Genomic DNA, 21,399 nt, shown 5'->3' with positions numbered 1-21,399 from the left:
CGCTATCAACGAGGAGCTCAAGCAGCTCACGATAACACAAAAAGAAGCCAATTGCATGAGGCGTTTCCCGTGTAGCCATCGACAATGAACTGCGCACAGCTTCTTATGCGCAATAGCCTGCGGGCAAACCGCACCGCCTTTGCCAAATCTGCTTCTTCACAGTCTCGGTGCTTCAGAACAAGACCAGCGTCATCAGTATCCCGAACGATCCACCGCAGACACATTTCCTCGACCGTCCCTCGTCACAAGACGCCGTCAGCCGATGATCCCAACTTTGTATCGATTGTCGATTTGCAGCCGCAGACTGTGCGCGCGGGGAAGCGCCATGGCGCCGGAATCATTCTTCTCGGTTCGCAGCAGCCCTACTCCCAATGCCGTCAGATCTTATATATACATGACGATATTATATTAAGAGCTTCGCTAACCATTCGCCTATCTTCTAAATGAACAGCCCTCATGCCCATCACCGCCTTCATCCTCGGCACATGGCAGGTCCAGCGCCTCGGCTGGAAAACCCGCCTCATCGCCAAATCCGAAGACCGCCTCGTCCGCGATCCCCTTCCCCTGCCGCCACACATCGACCCCTCCGTAATCAGCGACTTCGACTTCCGCCGCGTCCTCGCCACGGGCACGCTGCGTCACGACCAGGAGATGCTCGTGGGCCCGCGCATGCGCAACGGCGAGGACGGCTACATGGTCATCACGCCGCTGGAGCGCAAGGATGGCTCCACGATTCTCGTCAACCGCGGGTGGATCAGCAAGAAGCATCGCAGCCAGCGGACAAGGCCGGACAGCTTGGTCAAGGGAGAGATCACGATCGAGGGACTGCTGCGCGAGCCGTGGAAAAAGAACAGATTTACTCCTGAAAATAGGCCCGACAAGGGGGAGTTCTACTTCCCCGATGTCTACCAGATGGCTGCCTTGACCGGAAGTCAGCCGGTGTGGGTAGAAGCTACTATGGGTAAGTGAACCCAAACCCATACCAGCCATCCTCCATCTTCATCTTCATCATGATCCATCTTGTATCCGTACATCATACTCAGCACCTTCCCTTTCATAAAGCACAAACAATCCAAAGCAAAACAGGCCCAGGTATCCACCCCCAAAAAAAGCAATCTCAAAATATATCTCCAAGCTTTCCTTTCAAAGCCGGCCAGATTTTCCGTTTCTCGCAATCAATCAGTCCATCCATCCATGCAAACATCCAGGCATACATCCTTGTATCCTTGACAATCCGTCGCTAAACAATGAAAATGAAAATACTATCTAGAGCCCGAATTTTTACGCATGATGGATTATGAAGCCCGCGGTATTCCCTTTGGGCGACCCGCCGAGGTCACCCTGAGGAACAACCACGCCCAATATATCTTTACATGGTAAGTCAACTCGCAAACAATCTTGATCCATCCTGCTCTTTCGCAAAAAAAAAAAAAAAAAAAGCAAGACATCACAAGAAGAAAAGAAAGAAAGAAAGAAAGAAAGAAAGAAACCCAAGCCAAAGCCCAAAAAGCAAGTAAGCAAGTCAGGGCCCTCCGCCGCTAACTCAATCAACCAAAAATCATAGGTATGGGCTGAGCTTTGCCACGTCAATCATGCTATACATGGTGCTCAAGAAGCCTCCGTCCAACATTGCACGCCGTGTCCGAGCGAGCGGGGGCATGTAATGGCGTGACGGTGTAAGCGTATAGAAAGGAGGAGAAAGAACATCGAAAGGGGAGAGGGGGAAGAAGAAGAAAAGAGCCACTACCCGTCTTCTTCACTCTTATACCGGCCTCAATAATCATCATCCTCAGGGAACACCAAGGACTCGTTATCAGATTCGCCATCGTCATCCTCATCTCGCTTGCGCTTTTCACCTGCGTGAGAAGGAGAAGGGGGGTTCGGAACAAACGGGCGAAGGCCAGTGACAGTTTCTGACTGAGCATTGACGAGAGGTTGTTGAAGTTGAATGCCTGACTGTTGGGCGACGGGATACGCGGGCTGGTATCCGGGGTTGTTGCTTCTCAGCAGCTGCTGAAGCTCCCGCGGAAGGTTGTGGCTGGCCAGGTGGAAGAGAGATTGTTCAGCGTTAATGACGCGTTGTCTATTAGTGTACATTATATGGTTAGCATCACGGAATGGCATCATGGAATATTCCCCAATCAACATTTATAGATAGAGATATTTTACAATGAAAAAGTAGAAAAGGAAAAACAAAGGACTCACCTATGCATCAGAGCAACAAGGTCACGCTCCTCTACCATGCTACGTCTGGCATGTCCGGCGTAAGCACGGAGATCGTCACCGAGCTGTCGGAAGAACCATTCCGAGGCGCGAGAAAAGGTCTCTAGAGCATCTGCAGCCAGTCTCTGGTGGCCCAGAGCCGAGTTCTGCGCGGCATGTTGAACAACCTGTCGCACAAAAAGGTTTGTCACCGGAGGATACTGGATATTGTGCGCCGAGACTCTGACCTGTGCTTGTGCTTGTGCTCGTGCCCGTGCCCGTGCTTGGGCCTGGGCCCGGGCCTCTGCTTGAGCATGAGCTTGAGCTTGAGCTTCGGCCTCTGCCTCGGCCGCTCGGGAACTCTCATCGTCCTCTCTTCTCCTCTTCCTGGGTCGACCTGGAGGGTATCCGATCCACTCATCCCCGGGCCTCACCGGATCTTGGGCAAAAGTCTCTGGGTCATAGCGAGTGAGAGCGTCCATCTCCGCATCACCAAGATCTGGCACGTGCTCAAAGTCGCCCAGGTCGGGGAACCCGACGTCTAGCAGTTCAGATGGTTGCTCAAGTGGTTGCTCGCCTTGTTGTTCTTCTGGCTCTGTGGCCTGCTCTAGCAGCCTATCCTTTTCGGATTGTCGCCCCTCCATGAGCGGGACGTCATCGGAATCACTGCTGGAACTAGAAGCATCCTCATCCTCTGGGACAGCTTCAACGGTGTCAACGACAGGAGACCTCATATAGAAGGTGGTGGTCTGCTCATTGTCGCTCAGACCCGATGGCATGTCAAGGCTAAAGTCACTTTCACGACCAACCCCAGGGGGAAATCTGAAATCAGAAAGTGTTAGAAAAGGAAGTTCCGGTTCACTGAAGCAGAGCAATCGTATACTTACTGAAGGTCCGCAATTTCAGGGTCTGTAGGAGCATGAGGCGCGATGCCAGGAGGATACGCAAAGGGATCAGGGTTGGTATCATCATTTCCATAGATGTCGTCCCACGGAGTGACGTCGCTGTCTCCCAGATAGCCAAAGCTGCGCCTTGGCGGACCCTCGCTGGTGGCTCGACGAGGCAGCTCGACAGACTGGACGGTAATGTTCGACGGGTCGTCCAAGATGGAAGAGTGAGGAGGCTGCAAGTCATCTGAAGAGCCTTCGTCAATGGGCAAGGACAGTCGGGGCCTATCAATAGGAAGCTCGTCGTCATCGTCGCTATTGCGTCGACCAGCGCTCCTTGCGCTGCCGCTGGCTCCTCTGTTGCCAATGCCATTAGGGGAGGGCTTTTCAGGAGAGGAGGAAGAATCAATGGCTTTGCTGGTGGGAGCCAGAGCCCGACCAAGGTTGCGTAGGATCAGCATGGGCGTCTCCCTTTGCTCTCTGAGGCTCTGGCGACGGGTTCGACCTGGCGTAAACATGGCCATGCGGCGGTCTTCAAGGGCTCTGCGAGCGGCCATGGCATGAGGAGTGGGAGGAGCCGGGGTGTTGATGGAGGAATGGGGGTAATGGGGATTCTGGCGATAACGCTCGTTGGGCGTGTTCATGGATAGACGACTGATGGAGGGTTCGAGACTCCTGGCCCGCCGCTGTACCGGCGTATGAACCGGTGTTTCGTCGACATCTCTGCCCATGTCCATGATTTCGAGGTCCATGGTGGCAACGCTGGAGGGGGGAGAAGGGGAGGTGGAGGGTGGAGAGTAGGGCTCAGGAGTAGAGTCGTCCTCTGAGAGCCCGTTTTCCGTCTCTGCGTATGGTGGCTTGTTCTCGTTCTGGATCCTGCGAAGCTCTCGGCGGTAGTGGTTAAAGCTGGGTCCCGAAGGGTGAAATTCCAGAAGATAGTTGTCTGGATCGTTGTTGAGTTGGTAGTTGAGCTGATAATACTCTGACATGGACAGACGGTTTGCGTGAAGCCGGTGGAAAAAGAAGCAGGAAGAAATAGATTTCCTGTCTCTACAACAACAGAGAAATGTTGCTGGAGAGAGAGGACAGAGTAGGAGTCGCGGCGCGGCCCTGGGAGATGCGGTTGGTTTCCTTTTCTTCTTGTCTCGCTTGTGAAGCAGATATTCGCCTTTTATAGACGATACGGATCCCTCTCTTCCTCTCTCTTACTAAAAGCTGGCGAGACCGGGAGGACTGAGAGAAGAACGAGATGCGCAGTTCGAAAGCGATTGACCAGGGAGTTCAATTGGACACAGGCAGCCGATGATCGGGGATGCAATGTATGGCACAGAACACAAATAGCCAAAGCAGCAGCAAGAGCGGTGGAGAGGCACAGAGCACAGCAAGAAAACGGCGACGGATAGCACGAGATGCAATGGACAGGCGGAGGATTGGCCGTGAGAGCTGCACGTTTTAGAGCTGCTGTTGAACCCCAGATGCGGGCCGTGGGGGAGGCTGGACGCCGGGACTGGGCTCGTGGGCGGTACCTCCGTATGCCGTGCGGAAGAGGCCAATCCTCACGGTGTCGTGAAATGCAGTTCCATGATGTTGAGTTTTGGACCTGGTGAGTGTGACAGACAGACAACCTGCACGCGTCGATGTTTCTGCTGGAGTGGGACGCGGCGGGCGGCAGGTAGACGGTACTTGAAGCGCTTAGTCAGGGATCTGAGATTGGCGGGGGAGATCTGGTAGCGGGTACTTGGCTCGAGACCGTTGCAGTACAAGGCAAAAGCCAAAACTCGAGAAAAGGGAGGGGCCGTTATCAGCACAGTGGCTTTGGCTAGCACTTTGTGGTTTGTGGGCGTGTGTACTTGAGAGCACGCCCAGTCTGGCTGGTTCCTGGCGTATCTACCCAGTATTGCAGCAATATGCGGTGCTGGATGAATTCAAATCTGCATATAAGGCGCCGTGTATCAGTATTGACGCGTGGAATCAACCGATATTTGATATCGATACCTGTAAGATTAGGAAAAGTCCATCCGTTGCGTCATGTAGCAAATAGCCACTGACATCTCTCTGTCATTCACCAGTCTCTATCAGCAGCAACAGCATCACCATCACCATCATCTTACCATCTCACTCTGCTGCTCGCCACTTCTCAGCTTCGCCTTGCACCAATCAGCCGTGCCGCCCCAATATTCACAGACTGTGCAGCCAGGTACATGCAACATACTGCACTTGCACATACACGCCTCGACTGTCTCGCACGAAAATACCTATCTCTAAAACAAGAAGCCCCGCCTGCGAGCGTCTCCGATGAGGCACGTAGCGAGATCTTCTCCTCTTTCCCCTCTCCTCTCCTCTCCTCTCCTCTCCTCTCATGTACCAGCAGTTCCTCTTCCTCCCTATACAGCACCAGTTACGGATACCTAGTCTTTTCGTCCGGCACTCTTTAGCCAATTGACCCTCTTCGGGCGACCCAGTTGCATGCAGTCCGTGACCGGTGTGGACTCCAAAGCGGGTTCCCTTCGGATCAAGCAGCCAGCGCTCATGCAGGTCGCCATGCAGCCCAACTTTTCCCAGCTGCAGGGAGAAATGGGATACGAGAGCCCCGGATAACGTCACGAAGGCGAAAGCATATGCGAGACGGGAAACTGAGAGTGGGTTGGCCGACACTAGAGATGCCCGCAATGAGAAGAGGATGCGTGGGAGCCATGCTTTTTCTTTTTCTTTTCTCCGCCGTCTCCGTCCGCCCTTACTGGGGGTGCTGCAACCATTTACAGACGCAGGGCGACATTCCTCTCGCTTCAAGGTCGTATCTACATGTAGAGACTGTAGGTCTCAAAGGCTACAGCATCATCTTCCAGGCGCCCCACGCTTCAAGCCGGACCCTACATATGATTGGCATTGTGTGCATGTAACCTGGGCTGGGCAGGTCTAGACGTAGTGGCCCAAATTGCAGCAGCCGGTTGAGCAGACATCATCTCATCATACCTGTATTGCAATACATTGCGCATGCAGCCAGTGAACGAGTCAAGTGTCTCGTTACAGGTGTAATCAACGCTGCTACCACTGGGTAGAGATTACCTACCAGCAGTATTACGCACGGCTAAACTACCACCGCAGCAATATTGACAGAGTGTGGCAATGGACGCTTTGACACAGACAGGGCTCGACGTGCATCAATCCTCTCCCACCTGCATATGTACGTCTCTCACCGGTCCAATCCTCCGGCCACCCTCTCGACCGAGTGGTGGGTGTACAGCGTGGAACAAGAGTCATTCCGATTGGAATATTTCTGGCGTGGCCGTGTAAATGAATCGCGGCGGCACTATTAGAGGCAAAAAAAGCTACAGGCTGCAGGGAGACATAAAGGACTAGAAGAGGATTTGATTTCTTCTTTTTCGAGATGACTGAAACCGGCATGATAATATTCTCTTCCGTCACATTTCTCCAGTTTGTTTCTTTATTTAGCCTACCGGTGGCTGGAGTGGCACAGCACTATCGCCAGTAGTGCGTAGTACTTGTAGTTGCTGCCCAATGGCATTGACCTTTTTGCTCTCACCGGTCGGCAGATTAACGCTGGGCTGGTACCTCATATCAAGGATGCCCGAAACGTGCAGGGAATTTGCATAGGCCAGCTTTTGCATGATTTCGGGCCATGCTGGATGTACATTTTCATGTGAGTGAGCCTAGATGCCTCATTTGCGGGGTTCATTGGCTTCTTGTTTCTGGGACATCTAGATACCTAGTCTATTGGCTATCAATCCCGACTTAATCAGCCGTTCCTCTCGATATTACTGCGGCAACAAAGCTCATCCAACAGCAGAGTGTAGCTGCATCTCAGAAAATCAAATAGTATTTGTACCTATTAAGGCAGAAAACCACAGTATGCTGTATGCATAACGCATATTAGCAGAGACCCCGTCCTTCTCGACAACTTCCTGGTCTCTGCTCACTTTGAGTAACAACATAGTACTCGGTGCCTGGTAGCAGCACGGCATTCCGTAGGTGGGCGGCGACAAGAGATGGCAGCTCTTAGCGGTATTACACCAGTATACTACGTACACTGACTAAGAATGCAGGCTTGGATGGTTTTGGAAAATGACAGTCCCTTGAAACGATGCTGTGACACCCGCGCGGTGAGAAGCTGTGTGTGCCAGCAGTGCTCTATACGCTATGATGGATGATACCTACTCTATGCCCAGCCGTCTGTCTCTGAAAATCCAAATTTAGTCTTTTACCGCCCGTCACTTGTTAGCATCTCGTCCTGTAGCTCCAGAGTCAGTCCAACTTGAGTTGCCCGTCACCGAGCTGCCAGCTACTACATTACTACAACAGCCTCTAGTGACCTGCTCTAAAAGCGGATATGCTGCAATAGTGCTAGGTCCCGCTGCTGTTGGATCTTCCCGCCCGTCTTAGTGTCCAGCCAGCCATCAAAGTCTCCTAATTCGGGGACCGCTGCTTATCTAAGAACACTCTATGCCCCCTGCATTCTAGCGCTGCGGTGCTCAGGGGAATCCAGCCTATGGATGGCCCGTCTTTCTTCCCTTGCCCATCTAAAACCCCCCGCCAATAATCACAAGCTCACACTGTTTACTCCAAAAGCTGCGCTGCTGCTGTACCACCACACCACACCACCTCACGCGCAATGTCCAACCTCTTCTCTGGAATGTAAGCAAAAGCCCGACTGTCGCTGCTGCTGTTTCGCTGCTTCTGTTTTGATTGGGTCCTCGTCTGCGTGGCTTCCAGTCGATTACGTGTCCCTGCTGCTATTGCGGTTGCGATTCCACAGCAGCAGCCAGCGCTTCCTGTCAGCCGCTTTGATTGTTTGTCCGTGTGTTTGCTAACGTCGCGTGTTCCGAATCCAGAAAAGCCCAGATTCGGGGAACCTCTGCCAAGGCAGGGCATCCCGTCAAGAGCCCGACGGCCTCGGAGGCTTCAGCTCACGCCCAGGCGCAAGCACAGGCTGCTGCCTCTTCCCGATCTGCAGCCGCCGCGGACCACCACCCGTCATTCAGCTCCGTGTCCAGCTCCGCAGCGCCAAAGGTGTCTCTGCCCGAGTCCTTGTCCTTTGCAAAGTCAATAGACGCAGTGGTTCCTACGCCCCTCGACATCCCCCGGCCGCTGCCGCTATGGCTCAACACCGCCTGCGCCAAACACATTGTCAAGGGAAACTTCATGACGCTAAGCGCTCGGCCAAAGACCGTTGAGCATGGCGAGTGGGTAGCACACCAGGGTACGCCTCCAATACCAATATCAATCAAACCCTTGAGATGAGGAAGAGATAGAGACGGAAAGCCTGTGGAGAGGACGAGAGGGTGTAAAAGCAAAAAGAGAAGCAATGGTATATTCTAACAGCTAGTAACAACAGTGGTCGAGCACTACCGTAACCTCTGGAACTTTGTCAGAATTCTTCACGAAAAGGAAGACGATGGCACCAGCATCTGCAATCCCATGACATGTCCCAAGATGTCTGCTGGCAAGTAAGTTTCACCATCATCCCCATTTCTACAGCCTACAACAACCTATCGCTGCCCCCCAGAAGCAAGTGGAGTGAGTGCCTTGGCTAATGCATGCGCGCATGCGGATATAGGAACCACTCCTATACCTGGCTCAACAAAAACCACGAGCCGGTGGAGCTGCCGGCCTACGAGTACATGAGTCTCATGCAGCGGTGGATGTCTGGCAAGATTGACGACCCTGCGCTGTTCCCGACCGACCCAGACACGGTGTCGTTTGCCACGCATCCAGAGTACACCAGCACTACCATCCAGCAGCTCGGCGGCACCGACGACTGGTTTGGAGGCAGAAGCGGCTTCCCCAAGCAATTGGCCAGTACCTGTCAGCTCATTTTCCGCCAGATTTTCCGCGTCTACGCTCACCTCTACTGGGATCACTTCGTCGAGCCCTTCTACCACCTCAATCTCGAGAAGCAGCTCAACAGCTGCTTCAGCCACTTCCTCCTGACCGCAACCACGCTCGATATGCTGCAGCCTGCCGAGTTGGAGCCCATGCAGTACCTCATTGACCTTTGGGCGGCCGATGGCACGTTCCCACCGGAATCAAAGCCCTATTCCTACGCCAACGTCGAGCGCGGCCGATACATTCAGAGTCTCAGCACTGGAGCCTGATTGGATCCGCGGAGCAGGGGCAGATGGATCCAGCTGCGGCTGTATACCGATGATCCACTTATTGCATGTTTTGCGCTGCAGCATGCAGTGGAAGACCACAGGCCCTATTCGACTGGCCTCATCGACTCTTTAGTCAGCCGATGAAGGTGGGCGTACGTGAGAGTATAGAAGTTAGAATCTGATCGAAAGGGAAATACATAGGAAGAGAGCTAACTAGGGCGCACCATTTTCGAGACATCACTAGTAGATAGGATGATCTGATACCATAGAACCAGGTTTCTCAGGCCATGATGATTATGAGAACCATGGCCTCCTCGAACACTCGAACACTATCTGAGGAGCAGCATCTTGAGAGGGACAAACTCTGATTCCCTTTGAGTTGACTGCGTAATGAAATTTGCTAGAATTAGAGAGACAGTTTATACGGAATACGGAATATACTACAACTTACAACACAGGGCCACCCGGATAATTCGAGAGAAACTGATCAGTGTGTCAGTCTGCGTATGTCAATGCCCTGCCAGCACCTTTCTGCTATTTGCTAGGAAATGGACCCTAGGCAAAGACATTTCTACCGCTAGGACCACCAAACACAGATATTATTGCATAACGAATCCCAAGACAGATACTACTGCGTAAAGTTTCCTAAGTAATTTCATCTAGGTAAGGTACGCAGCATATAGTAGTACTCCACAAATCTTAACATATAGTGAAATAGGCATGCTCTATCATGCAGCTCGCTCTTCACTGCCGCCACCACTCGTACCCCTATGCGCATTTCCTTGAGCAAAAGTGTCACAGCTGCATGACCCTGGAACTTTTCGTGTAAGTGTGTGAAAAAAAAGTGCCACTGACGTCTATCTACGCCAATAGCAGTGCCCCGATCGTGAGAAACACAAGACCACTGCCCCATCCAGAGCCTCGTGAACAAAAACTAAACCCCTGTAGCAAGAAGAAGGCGTTCTGGCACACGCTGCCTGCGGCCGTCGCAATTGCTCAATTTGGTATTGTTTTTGGAGAAAGAAGGGGCACAGGAAAAAAAGAAAAAAAAAAGAAAAAAAGAGCAGGGCAGATGAAGGGGTCAAGGAGAAAACCCGGTTTCCTGACATATCTCCAGAAAGTGGCTGGCTGTCATGTTATTGTACGCCAGATACCGGGTTCAACTGAGACCTGGCGTCTGTTAGCTCATCCTTGGTTCAGGCGCCAAAGACAAACATATCCGATTTTCATCGTGGGGGCTATACGCTTATCCCTCTCTGGGGCTGGCCGGTCTTATTCAGGGAGCAAGATTTTCATCTTTATCGAGCAATGAGGATCAAGCGACTCTGGCTGAGGATTTTGGGGATTTTTGAGACCGGGCAACGCAAATCCGGAGAAGTGGCGCGTTTCCCTTATCTTGTAAATGACACACCGCCTGGGATTTTCTTTTTTCTTTTTATGTATGTCTTAGTTTTTGAGTCTGCGATAGATAGCCATCTGGGATTTTGAGTGGTCAGTATACGAGCAGAGAATTGCTTTTTCTTATGTCAGACGATTTCTTTTCGGAAATGAGCTCAGTCAGCTGTACCAGCGGAAGAGACAGAGACAGTCCTATGGATACGGTATGAGTTTCTGGGAGAGCCTGAGCAAAAGCAAGGCGGACGGATGTGCCCATCAAAAGTGTCCTAGATAGTGCCCATTAACCACCAAGTTGATGAAATATCATCAATGTGGCCCTTTCCCACCAAGTTGTACTTTTTTTGAAGTCTAAAAGCTCGTGTATATGAACACGCATATAATTTCTCTCAAAGGTATTCCATCAAGAAACGCTGTCGGTGTTGTCAAAGACCCATATATCTACATGTGAGTATGTGAACGGAGAGGTGGTGGCAGCATTGATTCCCAGACAATCGTAAACCCGTATCGCTGATACGCTCTGTCAAAGCCGACTTTGAGCAAGGGGAGACCAGTGATTTGCTGTATGTACTACTACTTCAACAGCAGTAAGACCTGGCAGTGCCTATTTTTGTGTCAGAGACCCCATATGACAGTATTCAGCTGCATTTCAGTTGCGGTCCTGACGGTTAGCCAAGGCAGAATCTGACGGCATAGTCAGAGCTGACCTATTCAGCACGCAATATTGCGTTCGAAAACCGCTCTCGCCCTCATGTCTCACCAAATCATCTTCAGTCCTAGCGGCAGAGGCTCCATTCGGTCTTGGATGATTGGGTAGAAATGGGGCAGGAAAGTGAGGCGAGTGACGCTTTGGGCAGTTCTTTTGCTTGTTTGCTCCAATATTTCAAACCTGATCTAAAGAAAGACATCCCATATGCCAAGGCAAATCCTCCTGAGGGGCTAGAACCGGCTCCCAGGCGCTGAATGCCGTGAGTAAGGACACTATCAGGCTGTGTATACCACACCTGTCCCAGCTGATCAGCGCATATTTCCAAAAATGGATTTGACAACTTAGAGGCGTGGAGGCATGATGGCTCTCCGCAAGTTTATCAAGATTTGCCGAGCCTGTTTATCCCAGTTGTTCGATGCACGCAGCATGATTCGATTCAAGATGGTGTACGGCGCCTCCACACTTCCTCTCATCGGCGGCTAAGTCGAATAAAGGAGAAGGATTCGAGGAACGTAACCGGTGTGATGAGTGTTGACCGGCTGCATAGAGGTAAATTGGTGGCGTCCAATCCCACCCTCAAAATAAGGGTCTAGATGTCATGAGCCAGAACGTGCACGGTATTTGTGTAACCAGGCCTGCTAGGACAAAGTACCAGATACTCGATTTAGGTACTTCAGAGCAGCCGTGGTGGAAATTTCCATGTGATGGAACTCTCCAGTGCGAATCTGTGTTATTTCGAGTCAGAAAATGCCTACAATCGTTTTAGAAAAACCTTTCTCGCTAGGATACAAAGTAGTAAGTATTGTAGAGACGTAGCCAGCAGTCGAATAGCAAGAAGGTGAAACGAGAATCACCTTCACATGTGCGGGAACAACTCAATTTTTAGCCATGTGAAATACAGGCTTGAAATTGAGTGTTGTAGAAGTATGCTATCGAAGCACGTCAAAAATTATGGCAACAACATGGCCATGTAAGATATCTTTGGAACTGAGCAATGAATAGGTAGTAATGTCGGCTTCGAGCGTATTACACGAAAGCAAGGACCGTTGAGTCGTCCACCCTTGTATAGCCTGATTGATGTCTCAAATTGAGATTGCAAAATTGATAACGCTTGTTATAATGATGTAGTCAATGTTTGCTTCCCTTCCGTGTGCTACCCAATATTGGGTCTTCAGCTCATCACTCCAAACAAGTCAAAACGTTTGTATCCAGCGAATCTTGACTTCTTTTTCTCTATCACTTTACACACTCTCGTCCGTTAGTAACTCGCAAAAGATTGCTCTTATAATTTCTCAAAGTCTTTACCATTTCCCAATCTCTTGTCTCAGGCCTATTCACTTAGAACACACCTAATCATGAATAACAACTTCAACATCCCTGCCGCACCTTATGCGCCGCCGCTGCTCCTGGACGCGACACTTGAGGAGCTGCGAACTGGGCTAGATGCCGACCACTTCACCAGCCTTCAGCTTGTTCAAGCCTATGTTCGTCGAATCCAGCAGGTCAATCCCCTATTGGATGCTGTCACGCAAATCAACCCTGACGCCCATGTGACTGCTATTCAACTTGATAACCAAAGGGATCAGATGAGGAATCGTTCTCAGCTCTCCAGGCTCGGCCCTCTGCATGGCATTCCAGTCTTGATCAAAAATACCTTTGTAATAGATGACAATATGCCAACCACAGTCAGTTTGCACGGCGTAATAGGAACCCGCGTTCCCGAAGACAGCACAGTAGTACGCAAGCTGCGTGGCGCTGGAGCTATCATCCTTGGGAGAACAAGGACCGAGTGGCCTGCTCTCCGTCACCACAGCTATACAAACAATGCAAAGAAATGGACTCCACACGGAGGTTGCACCAGAGGCGCATATTTCGAGGGGCAGGTCGCAAAGGGTTCCTGTGGTGGTTGCGCAGTGGGAGCTTCAATAGGCCTTGCGTGGGCATCTGTGGCCACTGATACTGATGGCTCCATCATCATGCCAGCAAGCCAGAGCAATGTGGTTGGCTTCAAACCGACGGTTGGACTAACGTCACGGCATCTGGCAATTCCCCAGGTGTTGAGACAGGATTTGGTCGACACGCTGAGACTTGAGTCGGTTGGTACGATGGCCCGAACCGTCAGAGACGCGGCGTATTTGATGAAGGCCATCATGGGGCGAGATGGATGGGATCCTTACACGACAAGAATTCCCTTTGACATCTATCCTAATTACGTGGCAGCTTGCAGGGAAGACGGCCTGCGAGGAATGAGAATCGGTTTCTTGCGATCGCTGGCTTGGTTTCTCCAAATCTGTACCTACGACTTGTCAGTAGATAAATTCAACCAGGCCTTGGATATGATGCGCAAGGCCGAAGCTACAATAGTCGACGGCATCATGCTCAATGGAGCTGTAAACACGGACTCGGATAGCGCTCATCATCGTCGTTGTGCCCTTGATTTCTCGCTCGACTCTCCTAGGCATCTTTGCCATTCTAGAAAGACCCCGAGTAACATGTATTCAGCGATGGATTCCCGTGGCGGTACTCGAGATAAACCATATGGATCACACGCCTGTTGTCAAACAAACGCTTCCAAAGAAGCCCTCGAGAGGGAAAATAACAAGACGCCGACAAGCCAGGTGCCTGAGCATGAGCAGGGATACTTGGACGATTTAGGCCTTTTGACTGCTTTCAAGAAATATGAGCTTGACGCTGTTGCTACATGGCCGCACGTTGCTGCCACGCTCTGTTCGCGGATGGGTAATATTTGTGCAATCACGGTGCCCTTTTCAAAGCTGGGGCCGGAAAGACCCATCGTTGCCAGCGATGACGGCTCGATTGACTCGGCCCCCAATAAGCCCTATGGGATTTCTTTCATCGGCACCAGTTTTCAGGAGGAAAAGCTATTCAAGATAGCCTACGCCTTTGAGCAGCTGGCTCAAGCACGCAGCAAGGTCCGTCCAATCGTCGTTCCGAGGACAGAGCTGGCAGATTTATTGATGTGCCGAGGTCAATGAGCTTTGGGTATGTTTCTTTGGATCGTTCAATCTGATCAGGAAGTGGCAGCTGATTATGAGCTACGTTTGCGAATCAATCGAAGAAAAAAATATTGTGTGGATATGGAGTGCTATGTTGGCTTTGATGAGTACCGGGTTCCCCCTGGTAGCGAGCACGAGGAAGTTGTGTGCTGAGAAATCTCGGAAATGGGTTAGTAACTGTTTATGTACGAGTATATGTAGCGCAACGTAATACCCAGAATTGGAGTATGAACCGAGAATCTTGTAATTATTTGGCTCCGATTATCATCCGTAGGGCAAGAGGGTTTGGGTGGAGGTCAGTCGCGATTGTCTTATCAGCTGTTCATAGCATATGGTAATAGACTTTGTTTGGTAAAGTAAACTGCTGCGCAATCGAAACGAAGTTGCTGCATGTGGTGGTTTGGTTGGTGAGTACATGTAAGATTGAAGCCTTGGCTGAAGAGCAGGAGTCTTTTGCACACCGTGCCACTGAGAGGACTGCAGAACGTTCTTTCATTTTGGACTCGATCAAGAGGCAATGGCTTGATGTTGCTTTTGCGATGACACGCGAATAAAACAATGTGCGACTAGTTGAAATGTTCAATGGCATTGATGGAGTCTATGGTGTTCTTTGTTGTGCAAATTGCTGACTGTTCCCCAACGCCAATCTCATCGTCTCAAAATCGATCAGCAGCCATTGCTTGATGATGCTGGCACCGTGATCATCCTCCTAAAATCAATGACCAGCATATATTTTAGATGCATTCAACTGTTGATCCTTTGAATCAAGATCGAAATATTTCCTCTTTCAAACTTTCATCTAGACGAATTGACGCCGAGAAGATACATGTACACATCTTGATCACGTGCCCCAAGCTGGCCCTCCAAAACTCAAAGCCAATGCCCCAATGCCCCGCAGCCTGCTATGACGATCTTGGCCAGGCAGTCCCTTTGAAAAGTAAACAAATTGCCAGCAGCTCTCTCCCGACATGGACGAATCAGAGCTGGAACAGGTCAGTCTCTTGCTACCCCCCAGTATTCCTGCGTTAAGCAAAGCTCTCATACTCAACAAACACAATTACAGATCCGAAAAGCTCGTCTCGAGCAGCTCAAGGCCCAAGGAGGTGGCGGCGGCGGCGGCGGAGGAGGAGCTCGCTCTGGCAACGGTTCGGGCCAAGAAGAGAGGCAGAGACAGTAAGTTTTACTATTTATAACGCCTTGACATCGAAAAAAATAGCATACATAGCCAGATTCAAAGCTAAAACAGCTAATCCCCCCCTCTTAGACAAGCCGAAGAAGCCCGACAGCAAATCCTCAACCAGATCCTGCACCCCGAAGCTGCGGACCGCCTCGGACGCATCCGCCTCGTCAAGGAGCAGCGCGCAACCGATGTCGAGAACCGCCTGATTACACTGGCACAGACCGGCCAGCTGCGGCAGAAAGTGACCGAGGAGCAGCTCAAGGAGCTGTTGACGGCAGTGGCGGATAACGAGCAGCACGAAAAGATTGTTGTGAGCAGGCGCAAGGGCTGGGATGATGACGATGACGATTTGTTGGATCTTTAAGCGGATGTGACAAAATTTTCAAATTTTTTTTAGTTCAAGTTTTTTTGTTTTATTCATACGATGTTGATTGCGAATACCTATTTCTTTCTTAATTTCTATCTGGCACATAGTTGGAGTTGTATAATTACATATGTAGAAAGAGAGAAACAAAGGAAATCAGGAGAGACCAAGTATATACAGCTTAACGAGGGTTGAACTGTAAATGGTGTTATCAAACACTAAAAGTACATGTACTTATACATTGTCATGAGAGCTGCTCCAGCGGCATAACTCTAGATGTACAGCTTTGGTAGCTGTGCCACAAGTATCAACATCAGAAACCCTGGGCTCTCATCTCCTTCAATCGCCTCTTCTCTTCCTTCTCCCGCTTGCGAATTGCTCTCAGGTCCGGCGGCTGCTCAATGCCCAGCTCTCTCCTCAGGTCGTCCACATCCCTCTCCAGCTCCTCCTCCCAAAAGACATTGATAATGTCCTTGCTCCTTACGCCGTTCTTAACCGCCCACGGCATGTACACGCCGAAAAAGCGTCGCCTCTCGGCCGGCTTCAGCGTTGCCACGGCCAGCATGCTGAGGCCCGTCATAGGCAGCAGCGTGTTGGCGAATTCAAACGCCTTGAGCGCCACCTCGCCCTCTCTGACCGTGGGCAGACCCGTCAGGGCGTGGTAAAAATCATGGCACTCGCGGTACCGCTGCATTACGTAGGCACATTCCTCGTCGTCAATGTACTTGACCGCAGAGCGCGTGTCTGGAGACACCCCCTCACGGTCCAGCCACTCGACATAGGCGCGGCCCACGGAGTTTGCGGGCAGCGCGCGCAGGGCCGGGATGGACAGCGTCTTGGAGCTGATGCGAGGCCGCAGGCGAAGGATGCGACGGCCTGTGGGGTGTGCGAGCATGGCGTCGCGGAGGCGGTAGATGAAGTAGGGGGTTGCCGTGGCCTCACCCAGGGTGGCTATGAGATCTGCAAGATTCCGCATCAGCTGAGGACTCGTATCCATCATGTGTTTGATTTGCATCTGGCCTCCATCTCTTGGCCCCCCTGGCACTTGGGGCTTTGTTCAAGTGACCGTCTCACTCACGTCACCCCTCTACAGCCTCATTGAGCTTGGCTTCTGGCAGAAACCTTGATATCCGGCGTTCTTGATAGAGGAGGTAATCAAATTTTGTCATACGAGTCTTGCAAAAGCGGAACCCTAGACTATTTGTTTGCTTTCCTCTACTAGTGTGGGACATTGGCGGCGGGTAGCAGGGAAAGCCAAAGGGGAAATGAGAGAACAGGAAACCGGCATTGCATCGCGCCAGCTGTGTGTAGCACTCCAGGGGAAGAAGGAAAAAGAAGCAAGTAAACCGAATTGGAAATAGAAATAAAAAACCATAACACGTACCTGCGCGGTAAGGGTTGAACAGCGACATGATGCCGGATCCAATGGCCATGCCGGCCTGCTCTATCTTGGTCAGAGGCACATGGCCTGGATACTTGGGCGGTGGCCGGTTGAGCGCAGAGAAATGGCGAGCGGCGACAGTTGCAGCCACTGCTGTGGCCCTCGACGGATGGCAGATTGCAGATCTCGAAGCACCCGATATTGACCGTGAAGCCAGGCCCGATGCTGCTGGTCCTGCTGCTGAAGCCGCCGCCCGAAGGCCATGTCCGACTCGAATCAGTGGCGCGTCCATTTCCAGTCTCCTTGGCGCAGGGATAGTGCGGCAAGAATGCAGTGCGCCGTGAGCGGCTGAGATTGGGGCCAGAGACAAACAAAAAGCAAAATGAAATCAAGACGTGGTGGTTGATTGCGGAAGCCGCCGCCTGTGCTCCGAAGCCGTATCCCTCCCCTGTCAAGTCATTAGTCGTGCACACCACCCTGATCTATGTCTCTTCCTGTCCCATTGCGAGCTCTCACCTCGTAGTATAGTCGTTGGTCGTTGAATTTCAATTGAGAGGTACACACCTGTGGATAGCTGGGCTACCGGGCGGGAAGTAGGAGGTGATGAGAGCGTGGACTGAGGTTGAAAAGAAGTTAGTTTCCGAGGATCCAGATTTTGGGCCGATCGGATGACTGCCGATTTAGTGACAGCCAAAGTGAGCCGACTCAGCTTGGAGCTGGGAAGCTTTTGTGGGGGCTACAAGCTGCCGCTACAAGCTATTAGCTCCAGGTCCTTGGGCCTCTTGGGCCTGTCCAGCTCAGCGTGAGCGCCCCTATGACTCGGATTTTCGTCGTGCTGTGGACGGACATCTCTGATCTCATCTGCTCTTGTAACGATCACCTGTCTCACTGTGCTGTGCTGCTGCTCTCTCATGTGAATCTATGCCCAGGCCACCCCAGACACCATGTAAGCCAAATAACATGCACTGTGATAACCTGTAAGAATGCTGCGTGCCAGCATCACATCATACGAATCGCATCTGTCAGATACCCGGCAGCCAGTAGCCAGCCAGCAATGGACTGCAAGTGCCGTGGACCAAAGCATATTGGGCTCTAGCGCTTTGTGCCTCAATCTCCATCAACAAAGTAAGGTAGCTCTGTGCTCTGTCAGGCACATACCCACTGGTTATTCTCCGTGCCTGTTCGCAGAACACAGACCCAAAGCACCGTGTATGACTCTGTTACCCGGGGAAAGGACGGCATTGCCATAATACCGCATTGATTATTGCTCTCGTTCACTAGACGCCCTCGAAAGCTACTCGAGATGGTGGTGCAAGCAAGGTTCACGCTGTGCCGGACAACGAGCACAGACGTCTCCTCCCGCCGAGAACTGATTTGTGGCCAAAGTTTCCATGCCCGAGACAAACGACGAGGACTGGACGAGATAGATGGGGAGCACCCCACAGATGCGGCAGCACAAATCTAACCCTGCCACACTGAGAGGAGTCTTTTGGTGCCGGGCGCATAAGCTGTGTAACACAATGACATGCCCACGCGCCTTTGTATCTTTTGCTCAGACGAACGAGCCAAAGAGGGGGAAACAACTCCTCAGCAGCTGCATGGACCGGCATTTGTTAGGCATCTGTTGGGATCCCATTTGGGCGCTTGGATAGATAGAACAATGGAGCATCTACGTGCTCTGATAACTTCACTTCTGTTCATAATCGTTGCTGTATACTAGAAACACAATTCGAACCGTTGAGAAGAGAGGGGAGAAATGGCAAGACGGCTTCTCCGTTGATACGCAGCGTGGAAGAAGGTAGCAGCGATATTCTGTTACACGTCTGAGCGTTCGCTGCTTGCTAGTGTGGCCATTGTAACATCCACAGATACAGGCACCGACAGAGCCAAGCCGTTCGTTCTCCTCGATGCTCGGCATTTAGACCAGGTGCATTGATCTCGTCCAGACTTTTTGTTGATCGGCTACGTCTAATATCCTGCTTGGTAGTATTGATACTCGGTTCGAGCAATTTGGTAACCAGATTGAGACTCATGTGGCAGTCCAACAGGAAACGAACGAACTTACTTGTCGTCTGCTCGCACTCCCATTCACCCCCCTCCTGTCCTCTGTTCTCTGTTCTTCAGTTCTCCTCATCATCTCGAGTATACCTTGACTTTGCGGTGACTGGCTACATCTGCTCACGGAAGCCTGCATTTCGGGATCGCACGCGTTTCGTCCTTCCACTCATCCTCTCTTCTCCTCTCCTCTCCTCTCCTCTCCTCTTATTTTCTCTTCTCTACTCTCTCCTAATCAACTGCAGCTCTTGTGTAACTCATCTCTTCCAGCCACATAAATAAATGGCGTATGAGGGTGCGCAACTGTGAGGCTGACAACATCACATTAGCCTCGTGTTGTTCAAGGGCTGCCTCAAAGACTGCTTTGTGACATAAATAGAGTCGAGATTCCGGGGCCATTTTTTTCTTTTCTTTTCCTTTCTTTTTTTGCTTTTTGAACAGTGATTCAAGGCAGCCATTAGCAATAACAATTCTGTTATCGCTCTTGGGTGTCTGAAAAAGCTATAGAAAGCGAACCCGATCAGCTGTAACCGGGGCTGCTGCAGCAGCTGCAGACGCAAGTGCGAGCAAGCAGAAAGTATTGAACACAGCAGTTACAATTTCTTGACACTTTCTTCCTCTCCCCCCTTCCACTTCTTCCCTGCTCATCTTTTTTTCTCTGCCTACTCTACTATCCCACCTCCGATTTCGCTCCAGAACAAGAAGAAAAACGTAAGAAAACGAAAGAAAACGAAAAGAAATTTCAATCCTGTGTATCATCTACGGCCTTTGCGCAAAGTATTGACCATGCCTATGATATTTTCAGAGCACATGGAACAGTACGATCTCGAAACTGTGTTTCCCCAACCTGGACCCTTTGCTATCATGCGCAGCGCAGACGTCGAGTAAGTGCCTCTATCCCGCGCGAAATCTCCTTCAAGGTTTGGCATTCCTTTTTTCCTAAGAGCCATCTGTCTACCTACCGCAATCGGGTGATAGATTTGTGTTCTACTATCTCTGATAATAGATTTCTCTATGCCGCTAACTCGTTCCTTCGTTGTGCCCGTTTAGTGTCGTCGCCGTTCACGGCCTCAATATTGAGGCTCGCTATCTTGTTCACAGAGACACCTGGTCTCACCGGGGCAAAGTCTGGCCCAGAGACATTCTTCCCAGCTGCTTCAACAAACACTGTCGCGTCATGCTCTTCTCCTACAACGACGGTCTTTCTGTTAACGACGAAGACACGCAATTCACCAAGCATGCCGACCGCCTTCTCCGCCTTCTCATGGAAAAGAGAAAGGATGACCCTACAAGACCACTAATCTTCATCTGCCATGATGTAGGCGGACTTATTGTCAAGGAGGTTAGTATACAAAGACACTATTGCTTTTTGACAGGCTGACTGCCCGTCCAACCTTTGGGGCTGCTGAATCAACAATCATAGGCGCTTGCCAAGGCTCACTTGGACAAGTCCGGCACCATCATCTCCATCGATCATTTTACTCGACTCCTAGTCTTCTTCAACACTCCCCATCACAACGTTGCCAAGTCTGTGCGCAACATAGCCAGTGCTGCTGTCCGTCCCACTCCTCCCGACGTCTTGGATATGCTTGACAAGGCCTGCAACGAGCACGTAGCGCGTATCGCGCCTCTTGAAGAGCGAGGACGCCTCTACCGCAGACGCCTAGTCATCAATTTCCATGGATGCAACTGGTACCGTGGAAAGCAACTTGTAAGCCCTTTCTTTGCCCCCTCCCTGGCCAATATTCAACATCAGTCAGTCCAGCAGCTGACACGTAGATTTGTTTCTACCTTCAAGCTGGTCGAGAAGGAGGATACCATGTGCAACGTCAGACACGAATACTGGGAGAAGCATTTTTCCATTTACGGCGACCACACCTCTATTTGCAGGTTTCCCGACAGCGAAGACGTCACTTGCGAAACTGTGCTGAAGACGATTGGCCTCAATACCTATCTTGCTATGCGTATGTATCCTGTTTCCGACATTCTCAATAGAGCGAGGTTCCGTTTCTATGACGAACACCGTCGTACATCTCGTCCCATCTAATAGGAGCAACACACTGAAATGCACAGAAATGGATTGCTAGGTGCGATAT

General features: G+C 51.1%; 8 protein-coding genes across 8 annotated transcripts; 6 read left to right on the top strand and 2 right to left on the bottom strand.

The window, feature by feature from the left end:
* Positions 1-84: 84 nt before the first annotated feature.
* On the top strand, positions 85-1,664 carry TGAM01_v208419 (hypothetical protein; the record flags this gene model as incomplete). The annotated part of the gene is made up of 4 exons (XM_024550323.1): positions 85-376; positions 452-961; positions 1,271-1,376; positions 1,565-1,664. 4 exons carry the CDS (start codon positions 85-87, stop codon positions 1,662-1,664), a joined length of 1,008 nt encoding a protein of 335 aa, XP_024404931.1.
* Positions 1,665-1,773: 109 nt separating this feature from the next.
* On the bottom strand, positions 1,774-4,078 carry TGAM01_v208418 (hypothetical protein; the record flags this gene model as incomplete). Its single annotated transcript, XM_018810191.1, has 3 exons — positions 1,774-2,083; positions 2,206-3,024; positions 3,090-4,078. 3 exons carry the CDS (start codon positions 4,076-4,078, stop codon positions 1,774-1,776), a joined length of 2,118 nt encoding a protein of 705 aa, XP_018656568.1.
* A 3,641-nt stretch (positions 4,079-7,719) lies between these two features.
* Positions 7,720-9,202, top strand: TGAM01_v208417 (hypothetical protein; the record flags this gene model as incomplete). The annotated part of the gene is made up of 4 exons (XM_018808400.1): positions 7,720-7,742; positions 7,940-8,307; positions 8,443-8,554; positions 8,665-9,202. 4 exons carry the CDS (start codon positions 7,720-7,722, stop codon positions 9,200-9,202), a joined length of 1,041 nt encoding a protein of 346 aa, XP_018658446.1.
* A 3,459-nt stretch (positions 9,203-12,661) lies between these two features.
* TGAM01_v208416 (amidase) lies at positions 12,662-14,302 on the top strand (the record flags this gene model as incomplete). Its single annotated transcript, XM_018808399.1, has 1 exon — positions 12,662-14,302. One exon carries the CDS (start codon positions 12,662-12,664, stop codon positions 14,300-14,302), a length of 1,641 nt encoding a protein of 546 aa, XP_018658445.1.
* Positions 14,303-15,291: 989 nt separating this feature from the next.
* On the top strand, positions 15,292-15,867 carry TGAM01_v208415 (hypothetical protein; the record flags this gene model as incomplete). The annotated part of the gene is made up of 3 exons (XM_018808398.1): positions 15,292-15,315; positions 15,387-15,496; positions 15,588-15,867. The coding sequence occupies 3 exons, from the start codon at positions 15,292-15,294 to the stop codon at positions 15,865-15,867; spliced, it is 414 nt and encodes a 137-aa protein (XP_018658444.1).
* Positions 15,868-16,180: 313 nt separating this feature from the next.
* TGAM01_v208414 (ubiquinone biosynthesis protein coq-4, mitochondrial) lies at positions 16,181-17,540 on the bottom strand (the record flags this gene model as incomplete). The annotated part of the gene is made up of 2 exons (XM_018808397.1): positions 16,181-16,911; positions 17,252-17,540. The coding sequence occupies 2 exons, from the start codon at positions 17,538-17,540 to the stop codon at positions 16,181-16,183; spliced, it is 1,020 nt and encodes a 339-aa protein (XP_018658443.1).
* A 1,739-nt stretch (positions 17,541-19,279) lies between these two features.
* TGAM01_v208413 (hypothetical protein) lies at positions 19,280-19,585 on the top strand (the record flags this gene model as incomplete). The annotated part of the gene is made up of 1 exon (XM_024550322.1): positions 19,280-19,585. One exon carries the CDS (start codon positions 19,280-19,282, stop codon positions 19,583-19,585), a length of 306 nt encoding a protein of 101 aa, XP_024404930.1.
* A 504-nt stretch (positions 19,586-20,089) lies between these two features.
* TGAM01_v208412 (hypothetical protein) lies at positions 20,090-21,350 on the top strand (the record flags this gene model as incomplete). The annotated part of the gene is made up of 3 exons (XM_024550321.1): positions 20,090-20,187; positions 20,405-20,645; positions 20,727-21,350. 3 exons carry the CDS (start codon positions 20,090-20,092, stop codon positions 21,348-21,350), a joined length of 963 nt encoding a protein of 320 aa, XP_024404929.1.
* Positions 21,351-21,399: the final 49 nt, after the last annotated feature.

The sequence above is a fragment of the Trichoderma gamsii genome, assembly GCF_001481775.2.
Source record: "Trichoderma gamsii strain T6085 chromosome Unknown Scaffold_35.2, whole genome shotgun sequence".
Lineage (NCBI taxonomy): Eukaryota > Fungi > Ascomycota > Sordariomycetes > Hypocreales > Hypocreaceae > Trichoderma > Trichoderma gamsii.
Note: the sequence above shows the minus strand (reverse complement) of the source record. Positions and strands in the feature narration are given on the sequence as shown.